The sequence below is a fragment of the Mauremys reevesii genome, linkage group 13 (genome assembly GCF_016161935.1).
Source record: "Mauremys reevesii isolate NIE-2019 linkage group 13, ASM1616193v1, whole genome shotgun sequence".
Taxonomy (NCBI): domain Eukaryota; kingdom Metazoa; phylum Chordata; order Testudines; family Geoemydidae; genus Mauremys; species Mauremys reevesii.
Window position 1 is genome coordinate 12,364,923 of NC_052635.1, and position 14,085 is coordinate 12,379,007.

Here is a 14,085-nt window from a genome sequence, read left to right on the forward strand (position 1 = left end):
GGGTCTTTGTGTGTATAAGGTTGTTTTGTGTGCTGGTTGTGGTGTTGTGTGGGTTTTGTGTTGATTTCTCAGCCTTCTTAATGTACTGTGTTCTTAGTTCTCCTTCCCTGCTGACTAGGGGACCTACACTTTCCTCCATCTCTTTCAAGTTTCTAATATATTGATTATTCCTCTTCTTCTTCCCTTCTATGTTCCTTTGTAGGTGTAACTCATTTATGCTTTAACCTTTCTGATTTTCTCCCTGTGTGTGCGCCCTAATCTTTTGTCCTGATCCTTAGCAATTTGTTCATGTTTTCACAGTTTGTAGGAGACCTTTTTGATTTTCAGGCTTAATAAGCTTCAGAGTGACACACAGAATGACAATCCTGGAATATTATGACAGAGATTTTCATTTCTACCTAATCAGTCATGGCCAATTTTGGGAATTTGATACAAGTCCCACAAGTATTGTATGTGTTGAGTATAACAACTTTCAACCTAACTGCAATTTTTTGCTATTGAAAACCTCCTTCTATGGCAATTAGGAGACTAATTCCCCTTGAAACACCTTTAGCCATTTCAAAAATCTCAGCCCCTTCATTCTGCTTTAAGTAACAATTCCAAACTAAGATACGTTCCTTGTGGATGGCTCCATACCTCTGAATTACATGTTCCCATTGTGTGTGAGTCATGCCCCTGCATGGAAAATTGCAGGGTCTCCTGACTATGGTATACACACCTGAATATGTGTGTGTGTGTGTGTGTGTGTGTGTGTAAGAATTTCATGTTCCTTATTTGCGTACTGAAATGTTGGGTTCTACTTCTGTATTTGATTGTGTGGAGGATAGGATCATGGAAAGTGTTTGAGCAGTAATTATTTCCCAGATCGCTTCTGTAGCTATGTACAATATGTCAGCAGCATCTTTCCATATTTCCACATAGGTGAGGTCACTAGATCCTGTTACAAAATTTCAACTCTAAGTGATTTTGGCAGCACTAATGGGGATACAAAATAAGTTGAGGCTCAAAATAACTGAAACCATGAAAATAGTGATTATAGCAGCAAATTTCTAACGATCTGCAGAAGCCTTATAAGAGACGTTAGAAACCAGCAATCTCTGTGAGGGGTCTGTTGATTTTTTATTGTTGTTATTATTATTATTATTACAGAATTTACCTGTGCGTTTCCTCATTGTGGTGGCTTCAAGTTTCCAAAGCTAAATGCAAATATAACAAAACTACCAAAAACTCCCTCTCTCTTAATGAATGTTGGCCTTTTGTGATTGGATCCAGCCACTGAGCCCCATGTGCTGCTGAGCCCCCTGGAACTGGGTGGTGACAGGTCACTGTTCCTAGATGTGGCTCTCTCAACACTCCCATTGTTTCACCCAGGGTGAGCCATTCAGTGTTGATGGCTCTTGGTGGCGTTGCCAGTATTCTCCAGGCCCAGATTCCCCAGTTTCCTGGTATAGAAGAGATGATCTCATCCAGAACAACGGTTGTAATTAGAAATAGCATTCAAAAAACCAAATGGCATTAACAACTGGACAAAGGCATATTCCCCCAAACTGTCACAGCAACCTTAGCTCAGGAGGCATTATCATATGTCCGTAATCTAGCTATGAATCCTGTCTTGTTTAAATATTCAAAGGGCCTATCCACAAGTTTAGGTGCAGGAATACTTTTCAAACTTGCCCTGAGGCATTTTTGAAAATGTTACCCATAAATTCTAGACGTTGTATGGCTATGAAAAAGAACAGGGAGTATCCTTGTAGAGAAATGAACACACTATGTGATTCCCTTTAGAAGAGATTTGAGAAATAGATAGATAATATTAGGAGGGGGGGAAATCTCTAAAAATAATGTGTGTTAAACACACAATTGTGTTATTGATGACATGTCCTCAGAAACTGAGGTGTAAATATAAAAGGTTGAAGTGATTTAACTTAGGCACTTTTGAAAATTTTACCCAGAATACCTCCGCCATCTGGAGTCTTGACCCAACTGTTGGGATGGCAACCAGCATGGGGACGCCGGAAGTAAAATGAAGACTGTTTTTAAATTGCAGTTAGACTATAAATTGCAGAATTTGTTTTATTTCCCCTAGATGAAACCAACAGCAAACAAACGCCAGGGCAATCAAACGATCATCACAGAATTTGTCCTCCTGGGATTTGGGAATCTTCCTCAACTGCAAACCCTTCTCTTCATGCTCTTTCTAGTGATCTACATTGCAACCATGGCCGGGAACATCATCATCATAGCACTAGTTGTGGCTAATCAGAACCTTCACACCCCCATGTACTTCTTCCTGGGGAATTTGTCCTGCTTGGAGACCTGCTATACCTCCACCATCCTGCCCAGGATGCTGGCCAGTCTCCGGACTGGAGACAGAACCATTTCATTTGGTGGCTGCATCACACAATTCTATATTTTTGGTTCTCTGTTAGCTACAGAATGCCTTCTTTTATCTGTGATGTCTTATGATCGGTACTTAGCAATATGCAAGCCACTACATTATTTTGCTCTTATGAATGGACGGTTCTGCCTCCAGTTGACTGCTTGCTCTTGGGTAAGTGGATTTCTGGCTCCTTTGCCAACAATGTTACTAATGTCACAATTCACTTTCTGTGGCCCCAATGAACTTGACCATTTCTTTTGTGATTTAAGCCCAGTAATAAAACTGGCCTGCAGTGACACCCACATGCTGGATGTTACTGCTTTCATACTCTGCTCCATATTCACACTGCCTCCATTTCTATTGACCCTGGCATCCTATGTTTGTATCATCTCCACCATTCTGAGAATCCCGTCCACCACTGGGAGGCAGAAGGCCTTTTCTACCTGCTCCTCTCACCTCATTGTGGTGACAATTTTCTATGGGACTCTAGTCATTGTGTACCTGCTATCAGACTCTGATGCATTGAGAGATCTGAACAAAATATTCTCTGTTTTCTATGGAGTCCTGACCCCATTGGTCAACCCCCTCATATACAGCCTGAGAAACAAGGAGGTGAAAGTTTTCCTCAAGGCTTCCATCATTAGATTTTTTGTCTTTTGCAAGAAATCAGATATTTCTAGCTAATACATAAAATGGGCCAATCATGAGGAAATGATCTTACAAACTTGAATCGTTTGTGTAGCCAGTATTATTCTCTATGGTCCCATTGAACTGATGACTCTCAGGATCAGGATTCCCTTAATCCAAAGGTGGAGTCTGGGTGTTACATACCTCTGGCCATCTGCCAGAATTTGGGGAAAATTAGGAGAAGAAGCCAAATCCTGAGACAAGCACTGCACCACCCTCCCATTCTATTGTTTGGAGAATAACATGTCTCCTCCCTGAACTTTGATTATTTATTCTGAGTGTGGATAACTTTTCAAGTAAATATCTTAATTAGTTCTTGAGTATAAAAGAATTAAATATATTCTCTTTAATGAATGTAGCATATATCTTCTCTCCTTGGTTTATCCCAAGTGATCTTAAAACTGGAATAAAACATTCTCTTCACACTTTCCGTAACATTAAAACTCATTTGAAATATGTGTGTAGGCTACAGCTGAAGACAGCAGGTTTTGATGAAGCTATATTGTTAAGGAAATTGTGTCCAATCATTAAATTAGGAATAAATTGTACATATGTCCAAGTCAGCAACTCAGGCACACTTAAGGTGGGCCATGGTGACGTCAGAGGTAACAAGCAATCTGCACTCTTCATTTCCTGATAATTTGCATACTGCAGTTCTAATACCTGAGATAACTCTGAGAAGGATGATCAATGTACAGGTGTGCCCAGTGTTCTCATTGGATGGCTTACCCCTGACCAAATCAGTGTTTAGTTTCCATGGCTACATGCTATCTGCTCCTGTGCTTCATCAGGTTAGTGATGGGCAATGTTCCTTCTAATTTTTCCCATCCATGTGCAGAATGAATTTTGTTATGTGCACCTATATGGAGGAGATGTGCGGTGGGGGTGGGACTGAGGGTTTTGGAGTGTGGGAGGGGGCTGAGGGCTGAGGAAGAGAGTTGGTGTGCAGGGGACTGAGGGCTCTGGCTGGGGGTGTGGACTCTGGGGTGGGGCCAAGGATAAGGGGTTTCAGATGCAGGCTGCCCAGGGCTGTGGCCGGGAGAGAGGACTCCCCACAGCGCTGTCTCCACAGAAGCATCTGGAATGGGAGAGAGTGTCTCTCCCTGGCCTCAGTAGCTCTGAAATGGGGCTAGGGGAGAGGCATCTTGCCCTCCTGCAGCCCCAGGCCTGGGGTGGAAAGGCATCTCTCCTTGACGCACTGCAGGGGCTGGGGGAGTTGCCCAACCCTGCATGCCCTAAGTTCCCCCATCACCACCCCCACCTCACCCCACACCCCTGAGTGAAGTGTGTACGCCTATGCAGCTCTTGGTGGCCTCCTGTGCAGCCATGCAGGCATGCACCTTAAAGGGAACGTTGGTCATGGGTCTCTGCTACTCTGCCCCAGGAGCAGCCCAGGGAAGGATTTATGACTCAGGAAGACCCAGATCCCTCTCCTCAGCTCCCCAATGCCTTGGTCCCTGGCAGCTGTAATTTTCTGCTGGCCATGTTGCTCAGAGTGGAAACTGACATTCTACCATTCCCTGAATCTTCCCACCACAGCCTGACAAATTTGTCCACCCCCTTCTTAAAGTGTGGTGCCCAGGACTGGGCACAGTACTGCAAATGAGTCTGTACCAGTGCTAATTAGAGCAGAACAACTTCTTCCTGTGTCTTCCGTCACCGTGCCTCAGTGGGTCACTACTGAGAATACCAAATTCAGGACAAACTGTTGAGAACGAGGGCAGATACACCCCAAAACTGGTGGATATTCTGCCATATACCAGACCAGCAACAAAAGTAAACATCTGTTTCACCACATTGGCTAACAAGATGTCAGAAAAGCAATCTCCTTAGTCATTCCAGTCCTTGTTTCACCACCAAAAACACTAGACTTAATGATGAGTGGTTATTGGTTATTTAAAACCAGTTTCATCAACCAAAGGGTTCTTTTGATCCCAAAGGATCAGCCACTTACCCAGGTCAATAAATAACTCAGTTCTTACCCAATAATCACGCTGTTGCTAATCCTTAACTATCTAATAGCTAAAGGTTTATTTATAACAAGAAAGAAAGGAAGGTGAGAGTTAAAACTGGTTAAAGGAATCAAATGCATACAATAATTGCAAGGTTCTTGGATCAGGCTTGTAGCAATGATTAAATAAACTGCTGGCTTGTCTCTGGTTGCTACTAAATGATTTGGAAGGTCCTCAGTCCTTTGCTCCCATTAGTATAAATTCATAGTTCAGAGGTTTAGCAGGAAAGAGGCAAAATGGAGAGGTTTCCAGGGTCTTTTATAGCTTCTGCCATGTGGATGGGATTGGAAACCCATTGTTCCAAACAAAGCCCACAACACAGTGGAAAATTACAGGTAACAAGATGGGGTTTGGAATCACACGCACAAGTCACATGTCTCTCCCTGCTTCGCTTAGTCATAGCAGAGGAAATTGCCCATACTCTAGTTAGAACATTCACAGCAAAGTCCATTAAGTGTTGATAGGTGTCTTCATTTTGAGTTAAGTGTTCTTTGATGGGTCATTTAACTTGAACAGTTCCTTCATAATGTGCTGGCTAAATACCTTGTTGGTATTACTACAGGAGCCAACATTTGAAATACAGGTACACAGTTAATATTCATAATTTCAGATACAAAAATGATACATGCATACAAATAGCATAATCATATTCAGCAAATCATGACTTTTCCATAGACATCTTACATGACACATTTTTACAAGATTTGTTGCAAATATATCACAGTGGTAGCAACAGTGATTTACACGGTCATATTTTAATCATATAATATAACATCTTTTCCGCAACTGCATCACATTGTTGGCTCATACTCCATTTGGGATCCATTATAACCTCCAGTTGCTGTGGGACTGCTTCCATGATAATTAGTACCATTTTAGTGGTGGTGTTCATTTGATTTTTACTTTCAAAGTATATTTCACACTTATCTTTACTGAATTTCATCTTGTTGATTGCACACCAATTCTCCAGTTTTGTAAAGTTTGTTTCGAATTCTAAACCTGTCCTTCCAAGTGCTTGAAACCCCTTTCAATTTGATGCCATTTGCAAATTTTATAACCAGAAGCATATAAGACAGATGGGTATGGGGAGGACGGGCTAGATAGCTAGCTAACACTTTACAAAATATTACATCCAGAATCACCTGTAACAAAAACTTAGGCCTCTACTGCTTGACCTAAAGCAATAATATCTTTGCATGTGAATTATTGACAGGATGCTATAATTGCTTGTGCACATAAATAGTGCATATTTACATTAGGCTACTACATTCACCAAATTGCTGAGGTCTTACTGATCCTCCAAAGCGAAGAGATGGGAGCTGTCATAAACAGATAGTTAAGGGTTAATGTCTCTTTTACCTGTAAAGGGTTAAGAAGCTCAGTAAACCTGGCTGACACCTGACCAGAGGACCAATAAGAGGACAAGATATTTTCAAATCTTGGTGGAGGGAAGTCTTTTGTTTGTGCTCTTTGTTTGGGGGTTGTTCACTCTTGGGACTAAGAGGGACCAGACGTCAATCCAGGCTCTCCAAATCTTTCTGCATCAGTCTCTCATGTTTCAAACTTGTAAGTAATAACCAGGCAAGGCGTGTTAGTCTTAGTTTTTGTTTTCTCAACTTGTAAATGTTCCTTTTTGCTGAGAGGATTTTACCTCTGTTTGCTGTAACTTTGAACCTTAGGCTAGAGGGGGTTCCTCTGGGCTATATGTGAATCTGATTACCCTATAAAGTATTTTCCATCCTGATTTTACAGAGATAATTTTTACCTTTCTTTCTTTCTTTCTCAAGGCTGCCCAGGGAGAGAAAGGTTTTGAGGGGACAGAAAGTGATCCAGACACTGAAATTTCTGGATGGTGGCAGTGTTACCAGATCTAAGCTAGTAATTAAGCTTAGAAGTGTCCATGCAGGTCCCCACGTCTGTACCCTAAAGTTCAGAGTGGGGGAGGAACCTTGACAGGAGCCAATATGGTTGCCACAAGCATGGCATTTCCTGTTGCCCTCATCTATAAGACTAATTTCTAGAGCTCGGTGATGTCAAACCAGTGCTATAAATCTATTTTCATTAGATGTGAGTGGTATCGATTAGTATCCATTAGCTGTTCCCCAAACATGTGCCCCTTCATTCTAGATTAAGTCAAAATTCCAAGATGGGTTAATTTCCTTCTGGGTGGCTCCATACACTGCATTCCATGGTCTCAATGTCTCTGAGTTATGCTCCTACACCCAATGAAAAATTACAAGACTTACTCTGCCCTAGGGCATATATACCCAACTAAGTGTGTATGTGTGTGTTTGGATTATTAAATATTCCTATGAGTTTCTTTACTGGGGCCATTTCAAGTTTCATTTAAGGGGGAAACTTAAGATACAAGCATAGAATCCTGGTCTGGTTCCTCTCTCAGAATGAGCAGTAGACTATTATGATTGGAGCCAACCATGTGCTTCTGAGCCCCCTGGAGCTAAATGATGACTGGTCAGTGTTCCTAGATGTGCGTCTCTCTACATTCACCTTGTTTCACCAGCAGTGATCCATTCAGTGTTGATGGCCCTTGGTGGCATTGTCACAGCACTCAAGGCAGGGCTGGCCTTACCATGAGATGAACTGAGGTGGTAGGTGCCAGACTGTGGTGTTTGTGGTGGGGTGCCACTAGGACCCAGAGTGTAGACAATTGTGTTTGCTGCTGGTGCATCTGTATTCTCTCTGCTCTAGATGAACAGAGAAGGTGGAGTGCTGTGCTGGAGGAAGGAGGGCACAAGAGACATAACAGGCAGGCAGGAGGAAAGGTGACAGGGAATAACAGAAAGCAGCAGGAGCTGCAGGGAGAGAGAGGAGGAGGAGCCTCTTATGTACCTCTCTAGCACCCCCAGGAGCCTGGACTGATTAACACCAGCTTCTCCGGGAGCTTCCTGTTTCCTGCTGCTTCCCTGAACCCACTTCAGGAGAACAGGCAGTCAACTGAAGTAGTAGGAGCCAGTTAGGCCCTTAAGACACTGATATCTTCCCTCAATCAGGCCCTGATACCAGCCTGCTTATTTGTCCCCTTCAATTGAGTGTTGAGAGCCACTATAGCTGGCACAGAACAGCAGTCATGAGTGAAAGAAGAAAACGCCCCCCTGGGGCAGAATTCAGAAGAAGAAAGAAAGCAAAGGAAGCTTTTCTATCTAAGCAGGAAAGAGCTCTCCTGAGATACATAGACACAAATGTTCACAGTGAGCCTTCCGGCCCCAGTGGGGATGTGAGTGGTAAGGAGATGCCTGATCTTCCAGTTAGTCAGAAGACCTGGCAGCTACTGCAGCATCCATATCTCCATCTCAAATGGATGCAACCATGCACATTCCTGAAGAAAAGTGTAGATCAGAGAAGAGTGTGGTGGAGGCACAAGAAACAGCTGCTTCTTTACTAAACTGAGTTTAGTTCCTTAAGTCAAGATGATCCAGGACTGTGGACCAACTTGAGCAGTAGCCTGAGGGACTTCCGTGTACTGCATGGGCCACAGCAAGTGAAAAACTTCATGTTCCCCAAAGACAATGAAAATAGAAGTTTCCATCCAACACATTACTGGCGTGAAATCTCCAATGGTGACAAAGTGGAGATGCCATGGCTTATGTACTCAAAACCCCAGAATGCTGCATACTGTTTTTGTTGCAAACTCTTCCAGTCTAATGTTCCAGGCACATTGGGTTCTACAGGAACAAAGGACTGGAAAAATCTGGCTAGAAATCTGACATGCCATGAGAAGGCAGCAAATCGCCAGAAAGCATTCCATAGGTGGAAAGAGCTTGACCTAGGTACTTTTGGTAATCCCACAAGGTGCCTAAATACCTTTAAAATCTGGTCCTAAGGGCCATATTCACAAAGTGACTTAGGTGTCTAATTTACATTTTAGGCACCTAAATCCAATGTTTAAATGCCACTGCCCCATTCAGCTGCTGCCTAATCTTATTGGTGCCTAAACTCACCCAGCACCTACATTTTCACTGTAAATGCTTCTTAGGCAGCTAACTTTGTGCCTCTGGGCTTGTACACAGATACCTCAGGCAGGTGCCTGGATGCCTATCTCACACTGAAGTCCAGTGGGAACCACAAACCAGGAGACAGACACGCTTTGAGCACATCTGCCAGATTGGGGCCTCTTCAGGAGCCTACTAGAGAAGGTGACGCCTACCTTCCAACTTTTAGCCCAGTGGCCTAGCCCAGAATGTGGAAGATCCCACTTCAAGCCCCCTCTCTAGATAGACATAGAGACATACTGAAGTTCCATTGGGTTGATAATCTATGATAATCTACTCCAGTGGTTCTCAACCAAGGGTATGTGTACCCCTGGGGGTACTCAGAGGTCTTCCAGGGGGTACTCAACCCATCTAGATCAGTGTTTCTCAACCTGGGACTTGCAGCCCCAAAGATGATCATAGGATGGATTTAGGGGAGTCACAAATGCAGGGCTGGCATTAGGAGGTGGCAAGTAGGGCAATTGCCTGGGGCCCCATGCCATAGCTAAATTACATGCTCCATCTCCGGGAGGGAGGGCTTGCGATTCAGACAAGGTTCACAAGTGAAAAACAAGCTCAAGTATCACACTGAAATGTAAGTACAATATTTCTATTCCAATTGATTTATTTTATAATTATATGGTATAAATGAGAAAGTCAGCAATTTTTCAGTAACAGTGTATTGTGACACTTTTGTATTTTTATGTCTGATTTTGTAAGCAAGTAGATTTTAAGTGAGGTAAAACTGGGGGTATTCAAGACAAATCAGACTCCTAAAAGGGGTACAGTCATCTGGAAAGGTTGAGAATCCCTGATCTCATCTAACCTCCTGTATACACAATCCATACATTTGTCTCCTCAGAAGATAGATTGAAATATGCCTTTTAGAAGGATGTCTCATCTTGTTTTAAAACCTCCATACAATGGCAAGTCCACTACCTCCAATCAGAAGTACATAGATAGTTAAATAGACAGATCAAGAGAAACAGTCTGAAATTGTAGTGTGAAAGAGAGAGGCCAAATTCTATGAGATGCTGAGCATGTTCAAATCCCAGTGACTTCAGAGTGAGAGACTGCATCTAATTTCAGTGAAAGGTGGGTATGACCTGTCCCAGTCACATCTGATGTCTCATGGATTTAATCAGAATGGCTCCATGAGAAAGGACTAATATGGGAGAAGATTTCTAGGACCTTCCCTAATGATTATGCAAGGTGTGCTCCATTTCATTTTGCCCTGCACACCATTATCTTGCAATCTCTGAATTCTTTTGGGAAAGGAACAACTGCACCTACATTCCCCCTCTAAGGTCCAGCAAGGTCTCCCAGTTCCCCATCCATTGCCCCTTTTGGGTAGACACCCATCTCTCTCTCTCCCTCCTGACCAGGGTATTTCCTGCTGTGACGGGACACCAGGGTGCAACCTGGAACTGGGGTGCCACTGAGACTTCTGTCTCACCAGCCTGGACTCCCTCTTACACTGTGCTGCTGTGACAAGATACAGACTGCCCCTGGTCCTGCACTCACACAAACCTTACGCAGCTGCAGTTACATGAAGACTTCTCCCCAGAGCCCCAGACTAGCACCCCAGAGCTGTACCGTCTTGCCAGGTCAAAGGCCTTTCTCTGCATAAATTTATTACCCAGTCCACCCCTCCCTCAAAGTGGATAGGACAATGCACCATTTTTTGTTCCTGAGCAGATTCCCCGAGCACTTCTAGAAAAAACACACTGTTTTAGGTTAAAAATATAAACCAAATTTATTAATTATAGAAAGATAGATTTTAAGTGATTATAAGTAACGAGCACAGAGATCAAAGCAGATTAATTAAGAAAAAACAAAAATACAATCTAAGTCTTATAAACTAGACAGGATTTGAATCAAGAATGTCTCACCCTGTTAGATATCAAAAATAGTCCACCAAGCTTTCTTCTTTCCCACCTGGGATCTCCTTCCCCCGTTCAGTCTTTGTTCCTTAGGTATTTCCAGGTGTTGTGTTTTAGGGGGAGTGAGGCACTGTGATTATGTCACTTCCCCCTTTTATAGCTTCTTCCACATGGGGGGGAACTTCATTGTCCCAAACAAAGCCCCCAGCGCAGTTTCTGCAAAAGTACAGGCACCAAAATGGAGTCCAAAATTGCATGATTTAGTCACATGCCCTCGCATGCTTCAATGAGTCATGGCAGCCATTACCCATATTTTGGCTGAAGTGTCTACAGGAAAGCTTATCAGGTGAGGCTAAGATTTTCCCATGGCCAATTGCTTTTGTTGATGGGCCATTCAACTTGAATAGGCCATTCACAATGTGCTAACTACACTGGATGTAAGGTACCTTGTGGGTGTTACCATAGGAGCAAGAACATTTGAAATACAGGTACAGAGTCAATATTCATAACTTCAGATACAAATATGATACACACCTACAAATAGGATAATCATATTCAGCAATCCATAACCTTTCCATTGACACCTCACATGACATATTTTTACAAGATGCATCATAATTATTTCATAATCATATCACTATGGTGAATATGGGGTGCAAAGTGTCACACCTGGCTGCCTGCCTACACTGTGATATCCCCAGCACAAGACTGTCTGCCTATGCAGGCCTGTTTTGCTTTCTCTTCTGAGATGGGGCATAGTGAAATTACCACAGTTAACTTATCACACAGATCTTTAGAAGCAAGCTCATTTGTTTTTAAGGTGAAAGCATTGCAGAAAACACATTAAACCAATAAAAGAACCTACACACATGCTAACCAGCTTATCAGAGTCCAGCCTACCTACATCAAGGGTTCTGGGAGGTGATTAGTCATTCCAAATCCAATCAGGTTTTCCTTTGGTTTCAGGTTCCTAACACCTTTTGCTCAGAACAAGAAAACCCATGGATCTGTGAGTCCTTTATCCAGTGCTTTGAAGAGACTGTGAATAGGTAATCAGCCAGACAACAGGTCTCCTTACCAGGCGAATCTTCAAGCAACTTCCTTTTGCATAAGGAAAATGGCTTAATTTTAAAAGTTCACACTGTTTGAAATTCCTAAGATTTCCCAAGATTTACATGAGCCAAGTCTCCTAGAGAAGTCACATACAATCCCACAACAACACATAAACGGTTGCATTTTTATACAATGGAGTTACTCTTAATTCAATAAAGTTTATCCAGGAAACTGCAGGTGGTTGCCCTCTGTCATACAAGCATTTTCCTGATAGCTCTTCTCAGGGCCCCCTTGACCTCTTTGTTTCTCAGGCTGTATATGAAGGGATTGGCCATAGGAGTTAGGACAGTATAGAAGACAGAGAACAATTTGTTCAGGGCTCTCATGGTATTGGTTCTTGGTAACAGGTACACAATGATCAGGGTCCCATAGAAAATTGTAACTACCACGAGGTGAGAGGAGCAGGTGGAAAAAGCTTTTTGTCTCCCAGTGCTGGAAGGGATTCTCAGAATGGTGATGATGATGCAAGTATAGGATGCCAGGGTTAATACAAACGGGGGCAGAGTAAATAAGGATGAGAATATGAATGTCACAAGTTCCATCAAGTGGCTGTCACTACAGGAGAGTTTTATCACCGGGGTGAAGTCACAAAAGAAATGGTCAATTTCACTGGGGCCGCAGAATTTTAATTGTGACATTAAGCATATGATTATAGCAATTGCTACAAAGCCATTAATCCAAGACCCTGCCACTAGGTAGAAGCAGAACCTTCCACTCATATGGCCTGCATAATGCAATGGTTTGCATATTGCTAAATACCGATCATAAGACATCATCGACAAGAGACAACACTCTGAACCCACCAGAGAAGCAAAGAAATAAAACTGTACAATGCAACCACGTAGAGAAATGGTTCTGTCCCCGGTCAGGAGACTGGCCAGCATCCTGGGCAGGATGGTGGAGCTGTAACAGGTCTCCAAGAAGGACAAGGTTGCCAGGAAAAAGTACATCGGGGTGTGAAGGTGTTGATCAGTGACAACTAGCATAATGATGAGGATGTTCCCAGCCATGGTCACAATGTAGATCACTAGAAACAGCAGGAAAAGGTGGGTTTGCAGTTCAGGAAGATTCCCAAATCCCAGGAGGATGAATTCTGTGATGGACGTTTGGTTTCCCTGATCTGTGTTCACCATGGGTTTAACTAGAGGGAATTGAACAAATATGATATCAGAGTGATATATTTGTCTTCTAGTAGAATGGCACTTAAATTCCATTAATATTTACATACCCACCAGCCTAAATGTTAAGTCAAGACACCTTTCCTGGATAACATAGGGAGGCCTGCTGTCTCTGTTGGAGTCATCCAACCTCCTCCTTGCAGTACCCTGAAAAGGTCTGTCAATTACTGCAACCACAAACCTTATCATTGAGGTCAGACATCTCTAAATCTAGGGACATTTTTCACTGAAAAATAAGCATCTGGGTCAATTGAAATATTTTGTAAATTCGTATCAAATTCACCAAATCGTTTCAGTCAAAAACAGACAGAAAATCCCAAAATACTGAAATGTTTTGTTCTCACATTTTTGAAAGAAAACATGAATTTTTCTATTCAGAATGATTTAAATGTTATTCTTAAAAGGTAAAAAATACCCAAAAAACTCAAAAAATAAAACACAAGGTATCATGGCGGGTCAAGCAAAACATTTTGTGTGACCCAAAATATTTTTTGTTTTGACTTTTCTGGTTGGCCAGCAAACCAAAAAAATCAGTTGTTCACACACTCTATACAGATCTTATCCACATTTAGGGTTGTGTTACATCCCAATGACAACGCACCATTGCGGGAGTCAGGAGAGTTGAAGTTAATTCTTGACTCTGTGTGATACTGAGCAATCAATCCTGCTCTCAGTCCCTCAATTATCTCCTGTGTAAAATGAGGATAATTGTACTGACCCACTTTATGAAGTGTTCTAAGGAGATTGGGACCGTGTCATGCTGTGCATTTAACATCACATAGAGCCAAAGCATTTAAGGCCAGAAGGGGGCACCAGAGTCTCACCTCCTGTGTAGCACAGGCC

The 14,085-nt window shown here is 42.6% G+C and overlaps 2 protein-coding genes across 5 annotated transcripts in view; one reads left to right on the forward strand and one right to left on the reverse strand.

Moving 5' to 3' along the window:
* The window catches only part of LOC120380688 (olfactory receptor 6C4-like), a 28,338-nt gene extending 16,123 nt beyond the window's left edge, over window positions 1–12,215 (forward strand). For 3 of the 4 annotated variants that reach the window (XM_039498646.1, XM_039498648.1, XM_039498647.1), the window contains exon 2: window positions 2,087–3,391. In XM_039498646.1, the coding sequence (XP_039354580.1) occupies window positions 2,087–3,064 (978 nt within the window). In that variant the 3' untranslated portion in view covers window positions 3,065–3,391. Of the gene's footprint in view, window positions 1–2,086; window positions 3,392–11,917 lie in introns of those variants that run through there. The other variant, XR_005587853.1, reaches the window with a different exon arrangement.
* Window positions 12,216–12,255: 40 nt separating this feature from the next.
* On the reverse strand, window positions 12,256–13,197 carry LOC120380036 (olfactory receptor 1020-like). Its single transcript, XM_039497540.1, has one exon. It carries the CDS (start codon window positions 13,195–13,197, stop codon window positions 12,256–12,258), a length of 942 nt encoding a protein of 313 aa, XP_039353474.1.
* Between the last annotated feature and the right edge of the window lie 888 nt (window positions 13,198–14,085).

What these genes read in the sequence shown, in the direction of transcription:
- LOC120380036 (XM_039497540.1), bottom strand. Translation starts at nt 13,197, where the DNA reads ATGGTGAACACAGATCAGGGAAACCAAACGTCCATCACAGAATTCATC.